Source organism: Meriones unguiculatus, chromosome 7 (genome assembly GCF_030254825.1).
Source record: "Meriones unguiculatus strain TT.TT164.6M chromosome 7, Bangor_MerUng_6.1, whole genome shotgun sequence".
Classification (NCBI taxonomy): domain Eukaryota; kingdom Metazoa; phylum Chordata; class Mammalia; order Rodentia; family Muridae; genus Meriones; species Meriones unguiculatus.
The window spans coordinates 15,525,001-15,546,220 of NC_083355.1; the positions used below are offsets into that span (position 1 = coordinate 15,525,001).

General features: G+C 50.7%; 2 protein-coding genes across 2 annotated transcripts; one reads left to right on the forward strand and one right to left on the reverse strand.

Annotated features, from left to right (window-relative positions):
* The first annotated feature begins 2,616 nt into the window (after positions 1-2,616).
* Positions 2,617-4,268, forward strand: LOC110547057 (somatotropin). The gene is made up of 5 exons (XM_021634321.2): positions 2,617-2,765; positions 2,936-3,096; positions 3,303-3,419; positions 3,581-3,742; positions 3,962-4,268. Exons 1-5 carry the CDS (start codon positions 2,750-2,752, stop codon positions 4,160-4,162), a joined length of 657 nt encoding a protein of 218 aa, XP_021489996.1. The 5' UTR covers positions 2,617-2,749; the 3' UTR covers positions 4,163-4,268.
* A 6,912-nt stretch (positions 4,269-11,180) lies between these two features.
* Positions 11,181-17,344, reverse strand: LOC110547027 (intercellular adhesion molecule 5). Its single transcript, XM_021634272.2, has 7 exons — positions 17,281-17,344; positions 15,230-15,496; positions 14,697-15,017; positions 14,215-14,493; positions 13,442-13,711; positions 12,535-12,777; positions 11,181-12,343 (listed from the first exon to the last, which is right to left on the reverse strand). Exons 1-7 carry the CDS (start codon positions 17,333-17,335, stop codon positions 12,132-12,134), a joined length of 1,647 nt encoding a protein of 548 aa, XP_021489947.1. The 5' UTR covers positions 17,336-17,344; the 3' UTR covers positions 11,181-12,131.
* Between the last annotated feature and the right edge of the window lie 3,876 nt (positions 17,345-21,220).

Genomic DNA, 21,220 nt, shown 5'->3' on the forward strand with positions numbered 1-21,220 from the left:
AAGGAGGGGCATTGAGCTGAAGGTATTTAAGACCGTGTGGAGAAGAAGGAGTTTTCCTTCTGGGACATCAGCTGAGGAGGAAGGTCAGCTGGGTGCTTTCTCTGCCTCTCTGAGCTGGCAGGCTTTTACCCCAGCATCTGGCTCTTGAGTCTTCACTGGTAAAATCGAACATGTGGGATTTTCTTTCTTTATAGTAACCCTGGTCACAGCCTTTCCCCATGGGCCACGCAGAGGCCATTGTCTGGCAGCCTCTACACCTGAGGGTAGCTGAGGTCTCAGTGGTTCACCGAGTCTGGGCAACTTCTCAGAAGTGTGGGGCAGGCCCTAAGTTAAGTCAGAGCTTAGCTTCTGGCAGCAATGAATTCTGGTCTTGGTCTCTGTCACCCGACGTTGTAAAGTGGTCCAGACTACAGAAAAGATCACCAATCCTGGTGACCTCGCATCTGTCTTCAGGTCATCCTCCTGGGCCTAGAAGTTGTCATACTAACATGCTATAAAGATGTATCCCCAGGAGTCCCCAAGGTCCCTTGGGAAAATCAATTCTTGGGTCACTTTAGTTCTGAGGTGGCAAGAGAAGGCGTCATTCATTCCCTCTCTGAGGATGCAGAGGGAAAGGACAGCAGTGGAGGCAGAGGCCACGTGTGCTTGAGGACCACCCTTCTAGTCTTCCTTTTTGGGACAGTTGGGTGGACCTTCTCGTCTGTACCTTCTCTGTGGTACCTTCCTTCTCAGAGCCTATATCCGCCTGCAGCCTTCCCTAGACCTGCCCAGAGAGCATCTCCGAAGGCCCTAGCAGCCTCCTCAGGATGACGGTGAATCAGGGGCAGCTGCTGGGAAATCCTTGGGGAATGTTAAGCGGTTATGTCTTCTGACCCTCCGTGGGGAAAGGTGTAGAGGCCCAGCACTCACCTCGAAGGCCCCAGGGGGATTTCTCCATCTTGGTTGCTGATGTCACAACCACCTACTTCTGGAGAGATTGGCTTGCTTGTGTGTTTTTATGCTGAATCAAGCATTAAACATCCTGAGATCCAAAGGTGAGAAATCTAGATGCAGGGAGGGCCGCGGATTCGGGTGCTGGTGAGCTTCACATGCTGACACAGTCCGTCCTTCTTCGGCCCTGACTCTGTCCTGGTGTGCACCTTTCCCACACGCAACCATTTTCACCCGGGAACTGGCAGGGAAAAGAAAACGAGGCAAAGGCAGGCTTGCATTTGGGGGTTAGTCTCAGCGTTCAGAAGGATTCAGAAACTGAAGAAACTGGGTGATCCAGGCTGCTAGGGATAAAGGGCCTTGGGGCATGGGACATGAGAACGGCAAGGCTGAGGGGGCAACCGGCCCTTGAATTTGTTCTTTCAGAACCTCAATCGCTTCCTCTGACCAATGGACGTGATGGTTACACCACATTCACGAGACGGTCGTGGGACCAAATGTGAGAGTGTCTTTGCCTCCTGATAACGTCTTGACAGATGCTAGGGAAGCAGGACAGTTCAGTAAGAATTCTTTCCTAGTGCCCACCCTGATTCCCAGTGCAGCCAGAAAGACACCCTGAAAGGTTTTCTGAACTCTGAGGTGCCCAAGGCTTTGGGGCGGGGCGGTAGGGGGAAGTACCTGAGGTCCAAGCCTGTTTACGAGAGTTTTGCTTCTTGGTTTACAGCTCTATGGCAGGTCCAAGGAGCAGAGGCAATATCTTGAGGTTTTGGGTCCTTCACCCCACAGACCTAAGGGGCGCCTTAGAGCTTGTGGGAGGGCAATGTGAATGGTCGCTGCCCTCTAGTGGCCAGGGTTGGTACTACATCCAGATGCCCTCCACCAGCCCTCTGCCCAACACATGCATATAAGGATATTCTTTCTCTTTCTCTCTCTCAGTCTCTCTCTCTCTCTATGGTGTAGATGTGCGTCACTCAATGCCCCATGTGTCTGAGTGCTCATGGAGGCCAGAAGAGGGCATCAGATCCCCTAGAGCTGGGTTTCAGTGGTTATAAGCCACCACTTGATGTGGTGCTGGGAACCAAACTCCGGTCCTCTGGAAGAACAGCAAGCTCTCGCACCGTATAATCCATCTTCCATATAATCCAGTACATGTAGTTTTGATGTTGGTGATGATGATGATTCAGAGAACCATGCATTCAAGAAGAAAAGGACAGAATAAGGCCAACAAAATGACTAAGGAGGCGCCTGTAGCCAAGCCCAAATATCCGAGTTCAATCCCTTGCATTCATGTGATGGAAGGACGAAACCAATTCCCAAAAGTTATCTTCTGATCCCTGTATGCACACACACACACACACACACACACACACACACACACACACAATTTGAAAAGAAACATCCATGGGGATACCATCTCCTTGGAATGGCTCTGTTGCCCCGGATCCCAGCGAACAAATAGCACCCTGCTGGAGCACCCTGCCCCTGGACTCAGGATACTCTCAAAAGGACGTACTGGGTGGTCTCTGTGGCTGAGATGTTGCATAACCGATGCTCATAAGCCTGGCAAAGGTGGCAATAGGAAGATAAGCTCAGGGACATGACCACAGGAGAGGAGTGGGAACACAGTGAGTGGGAGGAGCTCCTAAATTATCCATCAGCACAAGCTGTCGGTGGCCCCAGCCCCATGAATACATGGATAGGGGAAAGGGCAGGGGCCTTGGGGTGGAAGAAAACAGGTAGGGTATAAAAGGAGCGGGCAAGTCCAGGATCCTACACCCCGGATCCCAAACTGCTCAGGGTCCTGCGGACAGATCACTGCATGGCAATGGCTGCAGGTGAGTATACCCCAATCCCGATGGGTGTGTTAGGGACCGAAGGGCCCTCCTGAAGGTGGAGTTGAGGCTTCTAAGGTGGGCGCAGCCCAACTTCTGCCCATGCTGGGGACACTCTGGGTCCCCTGGGGACTGGAAGAGATTGGCTGTTGTTCTCCTGGCTCTCTCTCTAGACGCTCGGACCTCCTGGCTCCTCACCTTCACCCTGCTCTGCCTGCTCTGGCCTCAGGAGGCTGGGGCTTTCCCCACCATGCCCCTGTCCAGTCTGTTTGCCAATGCCGTTCTCCGAGCCCAGCACCTGCACCAGCTGGCCGCTGACACCTACAAAGAGTTTGTGAGTGCCTGACTGTGGAAGCAGCAAGGGGCAGATCCCCCACCCACCAACACCCCTGCCTGCCCTTGGGAAGTCATGGGAGGAAACTGAGGGGTCAGAGATCTTAAGCCAACGGTGTGAGATGAGAAGAAACTGGCTGGGCCCTCCGTAAGGTAGTGGTGACGGCAAGCCACGAGCTGGTCCCTCAGTGACTGGTCTTCCTCCAGGAGCGTGCCTACATCCCCGAGGGACAGCGCTATTCCATCCAGAATGCCCAGGCTGCATTCTGCTTCTCGGAGACCATCCCAGCCCCCACAGGCAAGGAGGAGGCTCAACAGAGAACCGTGAGTGGCCACCAGGGCTTTGTCTGCACAAATCCTCTCTTCCCCCCACCAAGCAACCCTATCTGTGCCCCAGGTCAGGGACCACCTTCTCCTTGACGCTAGGGCCGCCTGGGAGTCCCAAGGCCCTAGGTTATACCCTGCACCCAGCCTCTTTCCCTCAGGACATGGAACTGCTTCGCTTCTCGCTGCTGCTCATCCAGTCGTGGCTGGGGCCCGTGCAGCTCCTCAGCAGGATCTTCACCAACAGCCTGATGTTCGGCACCTCCGACCGTGTCTATGAGAAACTGAAGGACCTGGAAGAGGGCATCCAGGCTCTGATGCAGGTGAGGATGGCGCTGGGGTCCTCAGCCCGGGGAGGGGGGCGTGGCACTGCCCTTTGCCTCCACTTGGAGCCCAGCTGGGGGCTCACTGCTATTCTCGGTTTATTAGACTCTTGAAAAGGCCTCTTACTCACTTCCCCTTACAAAGCCCAGCTCCTGGAGTCGGGGAGGGCACAGCTCCCAAGACTCCTCTGCCTCCCCTGCCCTTCCTCCCCACCGCAGGAGCTGGAAGGGGGCAGTCCCCGAGTTGGGCAGCTCCTCAAGCAGACCTACGACAAGTTTGACACCAACATGCGCAGCGATGATGCCCTGCTCAAAAACTACGGGCTGCTCTCCTGCTTCAAGAAGGACCTGCACAAGGCCGAGACCTACCTGCGGGTCATGAAGTGCCGCCGCTTCGTGGAGAGCAGCTGTGCCTTCTAGCCGCACCCCACGCTGCAGCGCGTCTGCTGCGCTTCCGAAGTGCCTCCCTACACCCTGGCAGCTGCCACCCCTATGCTTGGTCCTAATAAAATTAAGATGCATCGCATTGCTTGGCTAGATGTCTTTCTGTTATGGGACGGGGGGGGGGGGGGGGGAGGGGTTGTCAGGATGCATCAGGAGTCCTGCAAGAATCCCGCAGGCTGCTACAAGAGCGGCCCTCACTCTCCCTGGACCAGAGCCAACCCATCACTTTCTCCATTACAGTGGTCCAAATCCCAGCTCTCTGAGCAGTCCAAAGCCAACAAGGCCTTAGGGCACGCCCGTAAAGCACTCGGGGCCTTTCCTCCCTTCTCTAACCAGAATCAGGAAGACCAAACAGCCCTCTGTCCCCAAGATTAGGAAATGCAGAAGGAAAAACATCTTCATGAGAAAAATCATGAGTAAAGTTATAGAATTACTGTTGCATCTAAATTTTAAGATGGGTTTTCATTTGTATCACCTATCCCTTGGAAATGGAGGCAGTTCAAAAATGAGTTTGGAAGCCAAGCCTGGTAGCACACACCTGTAATCCCAGCGGTTAAGAGGCTGAGGCAGGGGGATTGCTGAGAGTGTGAGGCCAGCCTAGTCTACACAGTGAGATATAGGATATCCTAGTCTATATAGCAAGGCTTTGTCTTACACAAAACAAAGCAAATGTTTTGAACCAACTGGAAGCAGCAGGTCTAAGCTCTGAATTAGGGTAAGGGGCAGCAAAGAGAGGTGCCTAGATAGCAGCAGTGATCCCAGTGGGTACCAGGCAGAAGCTGAGGGATGGCTTGGTTGGTAAGATACGCACTCGTGAGCATCAGGGCTTGGGTTCAATGTCCAGAACCCACATTAAAAACGAAACAACACAAACCTGGGTGTGAAGGCATGTGATTGGAACTCCAGCTCTGGGAGGCAGGAACAGCCAGAGCCCCTGCTCACGCTGTGAGTTCCAGGCCAGGGAGAGACTCAATCTCAAAAAGTAAGGTGCCTGAGGAATGACATCTGCAGTTGTCCTCTTGCCCGAACAAGCACAAACACGCCTGTGTCCTGCACACACAGGAAAATACAAACATGCGCACACACGTATCCAAATAGGTATCGGATAAACGCAGAAGTGATGAAAGCTCTCGCTGGGTGGGGATAAAACACAACTGACCCCAGGCTTCCCTGTAAGGGAGAGGGACAACGGTGGAATGGTGGGGACCCGTGTAACCCAAAGAACTGAGGGCCAAGCTAAAGTGGGCTCTGACCTTGTCACCATCCCCACGGAGGAATAGTCTCTAAAAGCGTCTGAGGTGGGGACATCCAGACATGTACAAGACATTCAGTTTCGAACATTAGACACGAATACATTCGGGAAACATTTTAAATGACCTAGCCAGGGCCTTTCTGTGCAGAAGTGACTCCGCTGTGACCCTCAGACCCTGCAACCACAGTTGTTCTGTCATGGCCAAGTTGTGGGGTGTTTGTTTGTTTGTTTGTCTGTACCGACAACGCCCCTCAGGTAGATGACTTTGATCTTTTCGGTGTCAAACGCGGGTGGCAGCTGGATTCAGATTCGGGGGGGAATGCTGTACCTTAGCCTTCTCTAGGCTAAAAGACCTGAGACAACCCACTCCACTAAACAAACTGTTTTGATTGAAGCCGGGGTGTAGCGGAAGTTTCAGTTTCTTGGAAAACTCAGTTGTGTTATGTCAACATGGTTTTTGGTTTTAATCCCAAGTGTGGGCTATTGGGCTGCTTTAGTTTGGCCACAGCTGATAATTGCCTCGTGTGGGGCGTGGTCTATGCCAGCTGGTAACAGCCTCTTGGGCTCAGAGAGGGGTGTGGTCCTTGCCAGCTGGAGTTAGTGGAACTCCAAGGACTCTGGGAGAGTATAAATATCAGAGCCCAGAGAAAGGAAGGCGCTTCGAGGGGACTTCAAGGAGATGGACTGAGAAAGAAGGCGGCTCTGCTGCGTTTGCGGGATAGCCTGACGACCCTAACCAGCCAGAGCTAAGTCTAAAGAGGTCTATACCCCCTTTCCCTTCTAACCTGCTTTCCTACCTAGGGTTAGGGGGTTGGAAGGGAGGTAGAGGCATTAAGGAAACCCCCACTAAAATAGAGTTAAGAAATAGTGCCTAGGTGGAGAACAACCGTGTGAAATGTGCAAAGCGTTTTGGAGATGGATGGTGATGAGTTGGTCAAGGGCCACGTGGGGACAGAGGTAGATGAGCTCCAGGGTTTTAATCCATGACCTATTGCCCGCTAAGTGTAGCATATGTGTCTTTCCGCTACTCTCCTATTTTTCAATAACAGATGGATATGTCTACTCTAATCCCCCAATGCTGATCCCTGCAAACAGCCTGGCCAGGTGTACCAGAAAAACCAGGACGAGGGGCCAGAGAGATGGCTCAGAAGAACACTTGCTGTTCTTCCAGGGGACCCGAGATCCACTCCCAACACCCATGTTGGGTAGCTCATAACAACCTGTAACTCCAGCTACAGGGGATCCAATACCCTCCTCTGGCTTCTATGTTTACCTGCACACATATGGCACATACTCACACAAACACATATAAATACACATAAACTAAAAAAAAAATAAAAAAAAATTAACTGTGTGTGGTGGAGCACACCTTTAATCCCAGCACTAGGAAGACAGAGGCAGGTGGATCTCTGTGAGTTCAAGGCCAGCCTGGTCTACAGAGTGCGTTCTAGGGCAGCCAGGACTGTTACATAGAGAAAACCTGTGTCAGGAAAATGAACAAACAAAAAACTCACAACAACAAAAACAAAATCTTAAGTAACAACAACCAGGATAGTACAAAAAGCCAGATGACTACTGGCCCATACCTTACACAAGAAATAAAAATACTGCGCTCATGGCCAGTAGAAAATGACCAGTTCTCAGCCCACACGGGCAACGTGACAAAAAGCTGGGCCCTTTGCTTGGAGGTAGCCAGAGCAGCGCTGGTCCTGTCCCCTTGAGTAAGGGCCTCTATTGCTGCATGCCCACACTCTTCGGCACATTCATTTGTACATGCTCAACAGACTCCTATCAGTGAAGATGTAGGTTTTATATTGAGTATTTCTTGTCACGTTTCTCCCCCCAGGGGGAGACAGTCTTGCTAAGCATCCCAGGCTGGTCTCAAGCTCAAGCACGGTAACATATGCCTGTGATTCCAGAACTTGGAAGGCGGAAAAGTCAGTTGTGTTATGTTACCATGCTTGACACAACAAACTTTATTTCCTAAATAAGGTCATGGTAGATAGCCCAGGCTGACCTTGAACTTGTGACCCTCTTGCCTCATCCTTTTAAGCACTAAACACATGCCATACCAGCCAGGCACGATGGCCCATGCCTTTAATCCCAGCGCTTGGGAGGCAGAGGTAAGTGGATCTCTGAGCTCGAGGCCGGCCTGGTCTATGTAGCAAGTTCCGGGACAGCCAGGGCTACAGGGCAGTTCAAAGAATTCTAAGCCGTATTTTTCTAGTAAGAAGTCTTCCTGAGGGGTGAGACAGACAAGGCTCACACTAAGGGTAGGACAGGCGTGTCTACCGCCATTCCTGGGACATTTGTGAATTGTTTTCTCCCTTGGAGGTGCTGTTGCAGACATTTTGGTCAGCCAAGTTGTTCCCAGCCAGCTTGGGGGAGGTCTTGTTTTCCTCAGGCACAGCCACGTGATGTTCTGCCTTAGGGCAACTCTGCTGTTGCATCAGCCTTTTGTTGCCAGGCAACTGCCTCTTTCCCTGGGTTGTTTGGCACCTACCCCATTTCCCTGTCAGGGATCTCCATCCTATATAAGGTGCCTTTCTGGTTCTAGCCAACAGGAGAAACTTAAGGAAAAGGAGGTTTAATCTGGGTCACAGTTCCAAGGTCCATCATGACGTGGGAGGGGGTGACAGCTGACACGTCAATAATGTGAGGCGACAGTTTTTCACATCTTGGTGGAGCAGGAGGCTTGGAGAGGGTAGACTGGACCCAGGCTGGTACATCTTCAAGGCCTGCCCCTGGTGACCAACTAAATCCTTAATTCCCAAAATTTCATGGCCTCCCCAAAGCAGTGTCCAGCTGAGGACCAAGCATGCAAACGTGTGGCCTGTAGGGGAAACTCAACAGTCAAAGCATAGCACATCCCTTAACCATGAGGGCAGAGGCCAGCATCCAGAGCTTCCTGCTGTGGATGTCAGAACAGCTGTTGTCAGAACTGTTGTCAGAACTCTGCCTCGGAAGTAGAAACCTCTGGCTTTCAGACCAGTAGGACCAGAGATGCTAGAGATGACTCTGAAGTTGAAATGGCTGGAAAACTTGCTGCTGAGCCATCATTCTAGAGTGTAGGAGAGTGAGTTTCACGCTGACCTAGGCTACGTAGGAAGACTCTCTCTCTCTCCAAAACACAGAGACATATTTTTAAAACATGGTAAGTACCAGGTTAAAGAGAGTAAATAACAGGCTTTGAAGTGTACTGGCAGATAAGTTCTCCTTTTTTAAAGCATGAAGCCATCTAGCCCGGACATAATCTTTCCTCCTCTTCTTTAGCTTGTCCTGTAGAGCTAACACAAGTACTACAGATCTCATTGATGACGATGTAGAAGTACCCTTTCCCACCTGACCCCACCCCATTTGGCTGAAGAGGTAGCCCAGCACAAGTCAGAAGAGTCAGGGGGCACAGTTTTTAGTTGCTGGGTGTTCCAGTTGCATTTAGTTGCTGTGAGGAAACTCTGCTGATAAGCGACTTAGGGGAGGAAAAGGATCCTTTCAGCTGTATGGTTTCAGTCCATAACTGAGGGAAGTCAGGGCAGGAACGCAGGCAAAGAAACCGTGGAGAAATGCTCCTGGCTGGTGTGCTCTGCTTAGCTAGTTTTCTTAGGTGGCCTAGGATCGCCTGCCCAGGGAATGGTCCCACCCACTGTGGGATGGGCCTTCCTACAACAATAATCAGACAACCCCCACCCCCAAGACATGCCACAGGCCTATCTGAGAAAAAAAAAAAAAATCCCTCAACTGCGACTCTCTTCTCGGGTGACATTAATTAGCTGTGTCAAGTTGATAGTCACATTAACTGGGATACTGGACACATACAGACTTTCCAGGTATCCCCTGGTTCCAAGCCTGAGAGTTTAACCAAGAAACAGAGTTCTAGCCGAATTTTTTTCCTGTCCCTTGTCTTGGTGGAATAGTGCCAATATTGTTAAGAATGGTCTTTTTGGATTTTGAAAGTAGGCTTATGCACACAAATGTCGGTACTGAGCAGGCAGAGGGTACTAGGTCTTTGTATATTCAGGGCCAGTGTAGTCTACATAGCAAGTCCCAGGTCAGCCAGGGTTACAAAGAGAGGCCCTCAGAAACGAAAACAAAAGGCTTGACACTGAGAGATACAGGTACTGTCTTTAGAGTTTCTGTTGCTACAACAAAACACCATGACCAAAAAGCAAGTCGGGGAGGAAAGGGTTTATTTGGCTCACACTTCCAGATCATAGACTGTCACTGGAGAAAGTCAGGGCCAGAACTCTAGCAGTCTGGTACCTGGAGGCAGGAGCTGATGCAGAGGCCATGGAGGAGTGCTGCTTACTGGCCTGCCTCCCCCCGGCTTGCTCAGCTTTCCTATAGAACCCGGGACTACCACGGATGGCACCTCCCACAATAGGCTGGGCTCTGCTCCCTTGATTACTAATTGAGAAGACACCTTACAGCTGGATGTGTGGAGGCATTTCCTCAGCTGAGGCTCCCTCCTCTGGGATGACTCTCAAAACCAGCCAGTACTCTAACCTACGAGAAACATAACCGTGAAAAGGCGGGCAGAGCCAGCAGGATCATCTGAGGTCTCCAGCTGGGACACAGCAGGGCCAGCTGATAACAGTGGCACCAGGTGGCAGTGAGATGCCACAGCAGTCTAAACCACCAGCTCCCCTTGCTGGAATCGGGAAGCGAGTGGCATCATCAATTTTGGGGTTCATGGGTTTTAGGGCTTCCTAGGTGGCATTTACAGATAAGACTGATGCTGACCAGGCTTGCAGCTAATCCAAGACGCTAAAATGGGTGTGGTCCCTAGATGAAGATGTTCTTAGACCTGCTTCCTACTGGACTTTCCCAAGTGCTCACCTTGAGAAGGTGATTTTGTGTGAGCCTCAAGATGGGGAGTAGGGGCTAGCAAACTCTGTGGAATTTGACATTGAGAAGGCCTTTGGGGGGTACTGACTTACAAACTTGAAATACTTCCTTGGTCCTGACTTAGACTTTCTCTCCTCAAACCCTGCTTTTCTGGTCATGAAAATTAATGTGCCTTCATTTGGATATGGGTCCCCCAAAGGCCCATGTCTTAAGGGCTCCAGATGGTGCCTAGTGAAATGTCCTGAGGGGAATCCTGGAATCCTAGCCCTTTCATGTTTCTCTTTTTGCTTCCTGCATCCATGGTGTGCAAGGCTCCCTCTGTGCTCCTACGATAATGGATTGCCTCTACACAAGCCTAAAGGTCATGGGTCATGTGACCACAAGTGGAAAACTTGGAAACTATAGTGGAAATTGTTCTTGTAAGTTGACCTTCCTGATACTTGTCACAGTGATGGAAAGGGAGCGCATTCCTCACAGAGTCTACATCTGTAAAAGGCAGAGACAACAATTTGTTTACCACTATGCCTCTGTTGCCTTGTATGGTGAAACCAAAGGGTTATTTTTATACAAATCTCTAACCTCAGATTCAGGATGGTCCATGAAGAAGAGGAGACACACTTTGCTGTCAATGCTGCATTGTTTCTAGCTAGCATCTGCCAGGTTTGCTTCAGTTTTGAGGGCAGGAAAAACAGGCTGCTGAAGAGCTGACATCACTTGCCGTGAGCTAATGGCTCAATGGGAAGCTATCCTCAAAGTTCCCAAACGCAACCATTTGGCTTAACAAAATCTCTCAGTTATGACACAGAGGGAGAATAAACTCATATATCACAAAACCCATTTTATTTCTACCAAAGATAACATCTCAGTAAACATTTCATGACAGCAAAAAGACCTGGCTTCACCTCCCTCAAGCCTTCACCAAGGTGGACACACACCTTCCAAAGGCGAATATCGAGAGCACATAATGTGAGCATTCTGACAGAATTAAGACCCAGCTACGCACTCTGCTGTGGGCTCATGCACTTCCATCCTGGGAACTTGGCAGGAAGAAGACAAAAACAAGTAATTCTTTGTGGAGAGGGAGAGTAAATGTGGGACTCAGCCTTCTAATTCGGAGTGTGGCACCCTATTAGATCAATGTCATGGAAGTATTCTATCTTCTACTTTAAAGCTGCTGCCCAAAATAATTAGGGTGTGATGGCATATACCTGTAGTCACAGGCTGAGGCTGGAGGATCACAAGTTTGAGGCCATCTTGTGCAGCACTCTAAGTCCTAGGTTTTCTGTTTTGTTATAATACTAGGTAGGCCACTACTCTGACCCTCTGAAATTGCAGAGGGTTTCTGTGGTGAAGCTTATTAACCCAGTGACACCCTTCACGGTGTCATTGGGCACTGTTTGGGGAGCAGGGGACTATGGACAGGGGAACAGAATTCTAATTCCGGCCCATCTTCTTGTTGCCTACCCTGTAAAGTCTTGTCCCTGAACTACGAAATAAGCTCCTAGTTAGTCACTGGAAATCCCTGAGCAATGTAATCTACTCCAGGATATTTCCCATGATCCTTCCCGTTTGCTGCTTGAAAGGTGGGCAGTAAGAATGAGGGGCAAGGGCAGGGCCTTCTTCTGTGTGCCTAAGATTGGAACGAACTGGAATAAACTCAAAGGAGAGGGGCAAGCTCCAGAAAGACTAGATGCAAGCCACAGGGAGCCCCGAAAGCCTGTTTGGGGGACAGCAGAACACAGGGGAACTCAATGTCACATTCTGTCTCTTCCATCCCCCTTGGCACACCTTTTCCTCTCCTAAAATGCTGGTAGCTGAAGGCACACTCGAGCGAAGAGCTGCTTTCGGTCAACAGTGATGTGAGTTGCAGTCTTCTGCCTGTATGTCTGCAAACTGGCTTTCCTCGTCTTTGTTCTGCCCCTTCTGCCTATGCGCCCGTTTCCTCTGGCTTCTTTTGCAGGGCTGGTAGTTCAGATAAAGTGCTATGGTGATCACAGCCAAGCCGAGGGTGAAGATGATGATGATAAAGATGGTGGAGGAGCTGATCCCTTCACGAAGTCCTATGTAGGCACAGAAGACAGAACTGGGAAGGAAGGCTGAGGACGAGAAAGTAACTCCACCCCAAGCCCACCCAGCCTACTTCTCAGTCTCGCTTTCTCTCGGGAACCTCTCTCTTCCCTCCATGCTTGTGTAAGAAGCAAATCCCTGAGGTGCCTTCCTACCCCAGGCCTGGCGTCTGGTGCGGCAGTACCTTGGACGACAACAGCAATGTCTTTGCTCACAGAGCCTAGCTGGTTCGTGGCTGTGCAGCAGTAGGTTCCTGTGAGGTTCTGGGTGGCCTTCTGAGGTACATCAAGGTCAATGATCATCCCATTCCAGACACAGACCAAAGCCGGGGCAGGGTTTCCCTCTGGGATGCAGGCAAGCATCTGATCCATCCCTTCTACCCAGATCTGGTTGCCAGGGCAGCCAGATTCCTCAAACCTCGGCTTGTCTGGAAAAGAGGCCCAAAAGGAGCCCGGTTCTATGTCCTGTTCCCTTCTAACTTCCATTCACAGCCCCATTTCTCCCCTTCAGTTTAGATGCTGCTCTCTCACCCAACACCTTCTTTCTCAAAGAAAACACCGTCAGCTCCCTGCTTAAACCAAACCCACTCTCCTCCCTTCTCTACAGCAAGGCTCATGAGATGCAGCCTAGGGCATTTTTATGGATTCAAGCTAAGTAACAACACAGCTATGCCAGTGGGGAACAGGGACCTTTCCCATCTTAGCTTCTTGATGGGCAAGGGGTGAACTCAGAAATAAGGATTTCTTCATTTCCAGAACGCAATCGTGATATGGAATTTTGGAGCATCAGCCTTGGCTATCTCTTAGCATCAGCCTCAGTTATCCCCTCTTATGTCTCCCAGCCGCTGACTCTCAACTAATTGGGCTCGATCCCCAGAACTACTTTCCTTTCTGGGCTGCATTCCATGTCTTGCTACTGCTCACTTTCCTGAAAGCAAGACAAGCTTGGTGTGTGTTCTATTCCGCCCCCCCCGCCCGGATTTTTTGAATTAGAAAGGTGTGGCCCCTCTCTTAATGAAGCTTCGGGCCAAGATCTCTAAAAGGGACACTAAGTATCTTCACTTTGTCCAGGAGGATCAGGCCTCTACTTACATAAGACATGAAGCTGGACCTCAGTGGTTTTGACCAATCGCTGGCCCTGAACCTCCACAGAGGCCTCACAGGAGATATTCCGGCCATCATCTTCCTCCTTGGCAGTGAACAGAAGCCACGCAGCCTCCCCAGGAGCGGAGAGGTTTGGGAATCCATGGAGCTGAAGAGTAGGGCTAGGTGATGTTAACACATGACCTGAGCAGGTGACATTAACATCTGTCCCGGCCATAGGGTAAGTGTCTTCTATCTCCAGAATCGGTGGAGGGAAACCTGCGAAGAAAGGAAAAAGAATAGCAGCCACATTTTCAAAGCCGGTGCACGCTTCTGTCCTCTTGTCGCTGGTCTCCCTCAGGTAGAGATGACAGGAGAGACTTTGGGTGGTATTAACGCTTCTGTAAAGACCGAGGAGAGAACACAATGATGAGGTTTGAAGATTGAGAGCTTCCCTTCAACAGTCCAGCACACCAACATTAGACCGTCTCTCCTGCGAGGACAGCAAGTGGTCTCACCATACTCATCCCAAATGCTTAGCCTAGAATGAAGTTCAAGCTGCAGCTGCCCAATAAGCAGCGGGGGTTAGGAAACCAAGGGCGGAGGCCACACAGAGCCACTATCACAATGCAAGTCCCCAACCCACCTCTATCAGAGAAAGATGAAAGCCAGTGTTCACTTGAGACACCCAGCAAAGGTTAGCAAGGATAAATATCTTCAGCCAAATCTGCAGCAAGCTCCCCCCTAGCAGAGGCCCTGAGAGGAGAGAGGCGGTCACTCACTGTACACACGCACTGCTTTCTTCACTTTCTGCTCCATGGGACCCAGAGACACAAGGCAGGTCAGCTCCTGGTCGCCGGTCTCCATAGCCCGAATGGTGGCACTGGCCCATGCGGCATCTCCCTTCCAGGAGGAGAAAGGGCTCAGCTCCTGGTCTTCCAGGAATATGTGGAAGACAGCTTCTCGGGCAGGAAACACCCTAGCCACCTCACAGCTCACAGTCTCCGCCATCCCAACTTCCAGCAGTGATGGCACCCCGATCTGGGGACTCTGAGAGAATTCTGCCAGGTAATTGGTGGAAATAGGAAAAGAAAAAGAATGAAAGCCATAGGTCATGTGTCACATGGGATGCCATGGAAGGGAACAGGGCTGATGGTGAATCGGAGGTGGGGCTCAGTCACCCTCACCCCTAAACCCTGTGGGAACAGGGTCCCAAAGGCCAAAACAGTCCCTGGGCCCCCTCCATGCCTACACTCTGACTCACCAAAGATCCGGAGCTCCTTGGTGGCTGAGCTGCCGTGCAACAGCCCCCCGCCTCGTGGGCTCAGATCGAGTTCTGCGCGGCAGGAGAAATTGCACCTATCGTTCTCCCGTTGGGCTCTGACGCTGATGGTGACCTCAGCTCTTTGGGATGCCACAGAGAAACCCATGAAGGCCTTTCTGTGCAGTTCTTGGTCACCCTGGAGGAGGGTGAGGGTGAGGTTCTGCAGAGGTGCCACCCTGGGCACGTGACACTTCACCGTGAACGCTTCATCCATGGCTACCCACTCGGGCTGCAAGTCCAGGATCACCTGCTCTGGTGGCTCTTTAAGACAAAAGGGCAAGCCTTGGTGAGAGGCCACTTACCTCCAGAAAGAAATGGCATTGCAGAAAGGTGACTGCTGCCCTTAAAGCTTCACACACGTGTGCGCGTCTCATTCTCGCCCCTAGGGAAAATCCTTGCCTAACGCTTCCTTAAATAAGATGCATTCCTGTCTCCTCACTCCTCTCTCCTTCTGAGCTCTCCACCGTACTCACGGTACATGGTGATGTCAAGCGTTGTCTCCTTCTGGACCCCCGAACAAGAAAAGAAGCATTGCAGGACGGAGTTCTCCGTGACGTCCTCCAGCAGAAACTCCTTCCACTGAGGCCCTTTGCTCAGCTGGGTCTTCTTTAAGAAGGTCTCGACTCCACTGGGCCCAGGCTCTGGGCAGGTGGTGCTGCAGTTGATGGTTAGGGATTGTCCAAACTCTACCAGGGCCTGGTTTGGCCAAACAGAGACTTGAAACAGCTCTTCTGTGGTCCCTGAAAGGAAGCACTCAAGCTAAAAATGCTGGTGAGGACCATGAGATCCAGATGAAGAGAGAGGCCACTCTGCCCATCAGATCTAGGCTGCAGAAGAGGGAAGCTGCCAAGAACAAAGCTCAGGGACCTGGAGACTGAACCCTCGCATCTGCAAGCGAGAGTCCTGATCCCAACCTCTCCCCTACCCCTCTGTCCTGGGGTCTAAGTTTTACCGCAGAATCTAAGGAGTTTTGAGAAATCCCACCCTAGAAAGCATCCTCTTTGTTAGCTTTTAGATTAGCAGCTCTCTGGGCTCAGGCACTAAAGACTCTGCTGGAGTCTTAAACTGCAAGTCAGTATTTCTCTCAAATGAGAGTTACAGGCTACCTTCTCCAGAATCGCCTGCAATGATTAAAAAACTGCAGACCCTGACTCCACCTCAGAGTGACTGCCCACTAGTGAAGGTGGGACCTGGAAACATGCTTGAGAACAAACAAGGCTCATGGGAACCCTTCTATATACAAAACCATGAGAATGAAAGACCTCACGGATGCTCCCGTGCTCACTTATATCCCAAAGAATTCTCTACCTCTTCTCAGAGATCCCCTGGAACAGGAGTCCAGGATGATCGTGAAACCCCAGCACTGTATAAAACTGTCAGAGCAGTGGTGGCACAGACTTTTAATCCCAGCACCCGGGAGGCAGAGGCAGGCAGTTCTCTGTGAGGTTGGGCCAACCTGGTCTACAGAGCGAGTTCTAGAACAGCCAGGGCTCCACAGAGAAACTCCGTCTCAAAAAAAAAAAAATGTTTTGCGAATTTTGTTAGTGTATATATACACACACGCATACATATTTATATCACTTATGTGTGTGTGAGAGGGAGAGAGACAGAAACAGGGCAGTGTGGGACAACAGGGGAGAGGCAGAGGACACACAGTCCCTCTGGAGAGGCCTGAAGCTCTGACACACTGTTAAAGTGCCACACACAAGGATTCTGTGTCCTAGTGTCCCGAGAAATCGCAGTCTCTCCTCCCAGGGTCCAGGTGAACGGCTGTCACCCTGCTCTGGATGTCCCACCTGTCTGGATTCTTTTCCCTGTCCTCATGATGAAGTAACCTGACAAAAGCAATTGAAGGGGAGGGTGTTCGTTTCCGCTCACGGTTCCTGGGCACATTTCTTCTCGTCACAGCAGGGAAGTCAAGGCAGGAGGAGCTTGAGGAACTGTCACAAGCATCCACCATCAGGAGCAGGAACGCCTGTGCTCAGCTCACTTTCTCCCTGTAGTCCTGGGTGTCCCGGGACTCGCTCTGCAGCCCGGGCTGACATCCAACTGCCTCTGCCTCCCCGGTGCTTAAAAGACTTCACCACTACCGCCCAGTCACTGTCCCCCCCCCCTTTTATCTTGTATTGCCATACAATTCACGTTTATTCTATAAAGAATAAACACAAAACAGAAAACACACCAAACCAGAAAACTCCCATCATCCACACAGAGCACCGCCTTCCTGGAACCTGCCTCCTGCGTCTATTCACACAAGAGCACATGCTTTGTCTGAGCTGAAATAGGGCAACCACAGCCTCACTTTATCCACCTGAATGGCGCTACCCACAGCAGGTGGATCTTCCCACACAATGACTCAAGATCATCCTCCACAGGCAAGCTCCCAGGCCCATCTCTTAGGTGATCCTAGGTCAACTCAAATTGACGTCTGATGGGATGATGATTGATTGCTCATCACCCCATCCCCTTCTGCATGATCACCATTGCACAGGGTGACTAAAGGGAGTTTTCTAGATGCCCTCACCTGGACAAGGGATCAAGGTCAGCAGGGTCCAGACACCAAAGAGAAGCATTTTCATTCTTGAGAGAATGACCAAAGGCTGGGGAAAAAGGAAAGAAAGGCATGCTGAAGAGATAGTTTTTCACTACATTTTCATAATTCACATGTCTGGGTAACACGTGTGTTCCCGGTGCCGATGGAGGTGCAGCACCGGGTCCCCCAAGACTGGAGGCACACAGCTGTGAGCCAGCATGAAGGTTCTGGGAATCCAACTCAAGTCCTCTCTGCAAGAGCAGCCAGTGCTCTTAACCTGTGAGCCAACTCTGCAGCCGGGAGAACATTTTCAGAAGTGAAAATGTGTGAAAGGAAGCCATATGCTGTAGTGCCTTCGTACATCACCTGAGGTGGAAGCAGGGGGGGGGTCAGGAGTTCAAGGTCATCACGCTTCACTCTCCTTGGAGAGCTGGAGGTCAGCCTGGGTTAACCGAGACTTCATGTCAAAAGAGAAAGGGGCCTGAAACCTCACTGCGGCAAGACTCAGTGTGATGCCTTGAAAGAACTTCCTTTGGCTAATTTAAGTTTGGTCTGTGCCCAAGGACAGGGAAAACGTCAGGAGGGGAATGTTTGATTACGGTTTCCTGTGTGGATTCATTGTGCATATCCTTTTACTAGTTTGTCTTGTCTATTTGGCTGAGTCCAAAGAAGGAAGTCAGTGGGGAAACGTGGAAAACGGTGTTTGGAGGGATGAAATCAGGCAGCACTCAGCTGGCCCTGCTCAGTGGGAAGTGACCCTGAGCCTAGAGCAAGGTCTCTGGAAGCTTGCTTTCTGAGGTTAAGGGAGAAATGTTTCATGCCGGCCTCTTCAGCGCCTCTGTGAGACATCTCTCAAGACCACTGTCTTTCCCTGATCTGCCGCCACATCCAACAAACAAACGGGCTCCCGCCTCAGCTGGCTCCAGCTCACACCTTCTGAGTCTGTGCTCGGGCCGCCGTTCCCAGTTTTGTTTTCTTTCAAACCCCAATTCAAACAAAACAAAAACTCCATCTAAACTAATTTCTTCTAAGAGCTTCTTCTATTCTTTCCTTTCCTCTTCTCTTTATCTGTCTGTTTCCCTCATGAGGATGCAACCCAGGCCTCTAGTCTGCTAGACTAGTGTTTTACACTAAGTGACATACCTGGCCTGAAGGAAGGGGGTTTGCTTTGGTTTGACTTGGGGGTCAGTTTTCTTTTGTTTTAGTCTTTTTTTTTTTTTTTTGTATATATGTAACAGGAATATCAAAAGTAATACTTCCAAGCTGGGCACAGTGGCGCACACCTGTAATCCCAGCACTCGGGGAGGCAGAGGCAAGTGGATCTCTGTGAATTTGAGGCTAGCTTGGTCTAAAAAGTGAGTCCAGGACAGCCAAGGCTACACAGAGAAACCTTGTCTCAAAAAAACAAAAAAACAATACTTCCAAGTGAATGTTATTTTTCCAGAATAACCACTTTAAACCGAGCATGGTGGCACACTCCTTTAATGCCAGCACTTGGGAGGGAGAGGCAGGTATAGCTCTATGAATTCAAGGCCAGCAAGCCTGGTCTACATACTGAGTTTCAGGCCAGCCAAGCCTACAGAGAACCTAACTTTCTAAACCAACCATCCAACCAACCAGGCTGTGAGCTCATTCCAGAGATGATACCATTATTCAAAATTCTACTGGAAGTAGAATTCGCTTCTAATGTCCAAAACTATAATACAGGGTAAAAATGACCTAGCCTTTAAAGTCACCACGGCAGTGGTGACTAGAACAGACTATGAAATTAGCAAGAAGGGACCACATGACAGTAACCCTGAGTCCCGGAAGGTCCTCACTCAGTCCCAGAAAGCACCACCACCCCACCCTGCCCAGACCCCCAACCTTTCTCCCTCCCTCATAGTCATGGTATACTTGTCATCTCTAACCCCTCACCCCCTAGCGTTGAGAAGTTGTTTTCAAGCGAAGTTTAGAGTTCTCCCATCTTTGGCCACTGGATAAATATCTCTCTTGACACTGGGGGGGTGGGATGAGGTGGTTGTATGCCAGAAACATTTTCCCCCGACTCCTAGGCTATGTCTCTCTCCCCTGGACTATAAGCACCATGAAGGCATGGCCCTTTGTTTTCTCCAAGAGACTGGAATGGTTACAGTCAGTCAGCAATTACCAGGGGCTGACCCAAAGAAAACAGCTAATACTTGTGGGACCGAGCCCTTGGACGGGGCACAAAAGGCCAGCATTTGCTGGTAAGGAGGTTCCCTCTAGCTGGGAAAGTGGCGTGAAGGCATGAAAAGGCAGGCATTATTTAAAACATTTAACAGCATGTGGGAAATAAAACTTCCCAGGCGTGTTGGCGAGCTCCCCCCACCAGCGGATCCTCTCCTGGATCTCACAGGTGGAAACCGACCAAAAAAAAAAAAAGCAAATAGGAATCAAAACCTCACGGAGTCGGAGCCGCCCGCGTGTCCCTGTGGCCCCACCGGCGCTCCTCGCTCCTTGATGCCAGGGGACCACAGACTGAACAGCGGGGGCGCCAGCGCGCTCGGAACGGCCGCGCGCTCCGACCGTTGGGGGAGCTCCGTGCCGCCGCCGCCGCTCCGAGGAGTTCCAGGATCTGCCCAGAAACTCGTGACGCTCACTCAGCCTCTCAACCGGATTGGTTGAGAGGAGAAGCGCGAACGAGTGGCTTAAAAGACAGGGTGGGTGCCCTGAAGGAGTGTAAGGAGGCCGTCCCCGCCTTCTAAGAAAGCGCAGATTTGACACTAGACAGCACTCATTGGTGGTGGAGACCCACGGTCCTGCTTGTGGGAGGTGGCGGCAAGGTCATCCCTCGGCTACAGGGGGAGTTCCAGGCCCTCCTGTGTTATATGAGTTCCCGATTTCTTTGTTTATATTTGGTTTTGAAGTTAATCATTTTCAAATAAAATGACGGAAGTAGATTTTATTTTTATTTAGGTGTACGTGTGAGCGAAAGCCACGTGGAACCAGGTGCCTTTGGAGGCCAGAAGTGGGCAGCAGATCCCCTGGAGCTGGAATTACGGACATTTGTGAACCAGCTCATAGGGGAATTGAACTCGGGTCCTCTGGAAGAACAATACGTGCTCTTTTTTTGTGTCTGTTATGTTCCCCAACCCCAGCAAGAGACAGTTTCTCTGTGTGACAGTCCTAGCTGTCCTGGAACTTGCTTTATAGACCACGCTGGACTAAAAAACTCCGTAGAGATCTGCCTGCCTCCCAAGCGCTGGGTTTAAAGGTGTGCACCAATGCTCGCTGGCCACTAAGTGCTCCTAACCACTGAGTTATCCCTCCAGCCCCAAGAAAGGATCTTTAAACAAAACCAAAGACTGTCTTTCCCTCACCTCTGTTCTTGGTTCTGTCCGACTGCTGGAGAAGCGGGACAGACCCAGTCTTGCTTTGCGTGATGCCTTTTCTGGACTTCTGGCCCTCGGTGTTTCCCTCAAAATCCTGAGCTACCCGGCTGCTGCCCCTTCTGGGGTGTGTGCCAGAGAGCAATTCAGTGTGGCTTTGTCGAGATTCGAAGTCATTTTTTAGCCTCCTGGCCTGTGTGTGTGTGTGTGTGTGTGTGTGTGTGTGTGTTTTCACTGTTTCAAACAAACAAACAAACAAACAAATCTGTTAATTGTCCCACTAGCTCTGGGTGCAGATTCTCCCATCTCTGGAGGGTCTGAGAAGTGTTCGGGGACAAACCACAATGATGCCCTGTCTTTATCTTGTGTGGGAGAACAAATGGTAGACCTATGTCCCGAGTCTGTAAAAATGTTACGACCTGGCAGTAGCCCTGAAGCTCATTACTGCCATCTGCTTTACTTTTAGAGTTTATTTCTGAACAACTGTAGATGTGCAGAAGAGCAGAGTTCCCTAGCCCCCCAGTTCTCCCGTTATTAACATCATCGTCCATTAGTGTTGTCTGCTTGTTACAATAACGTAG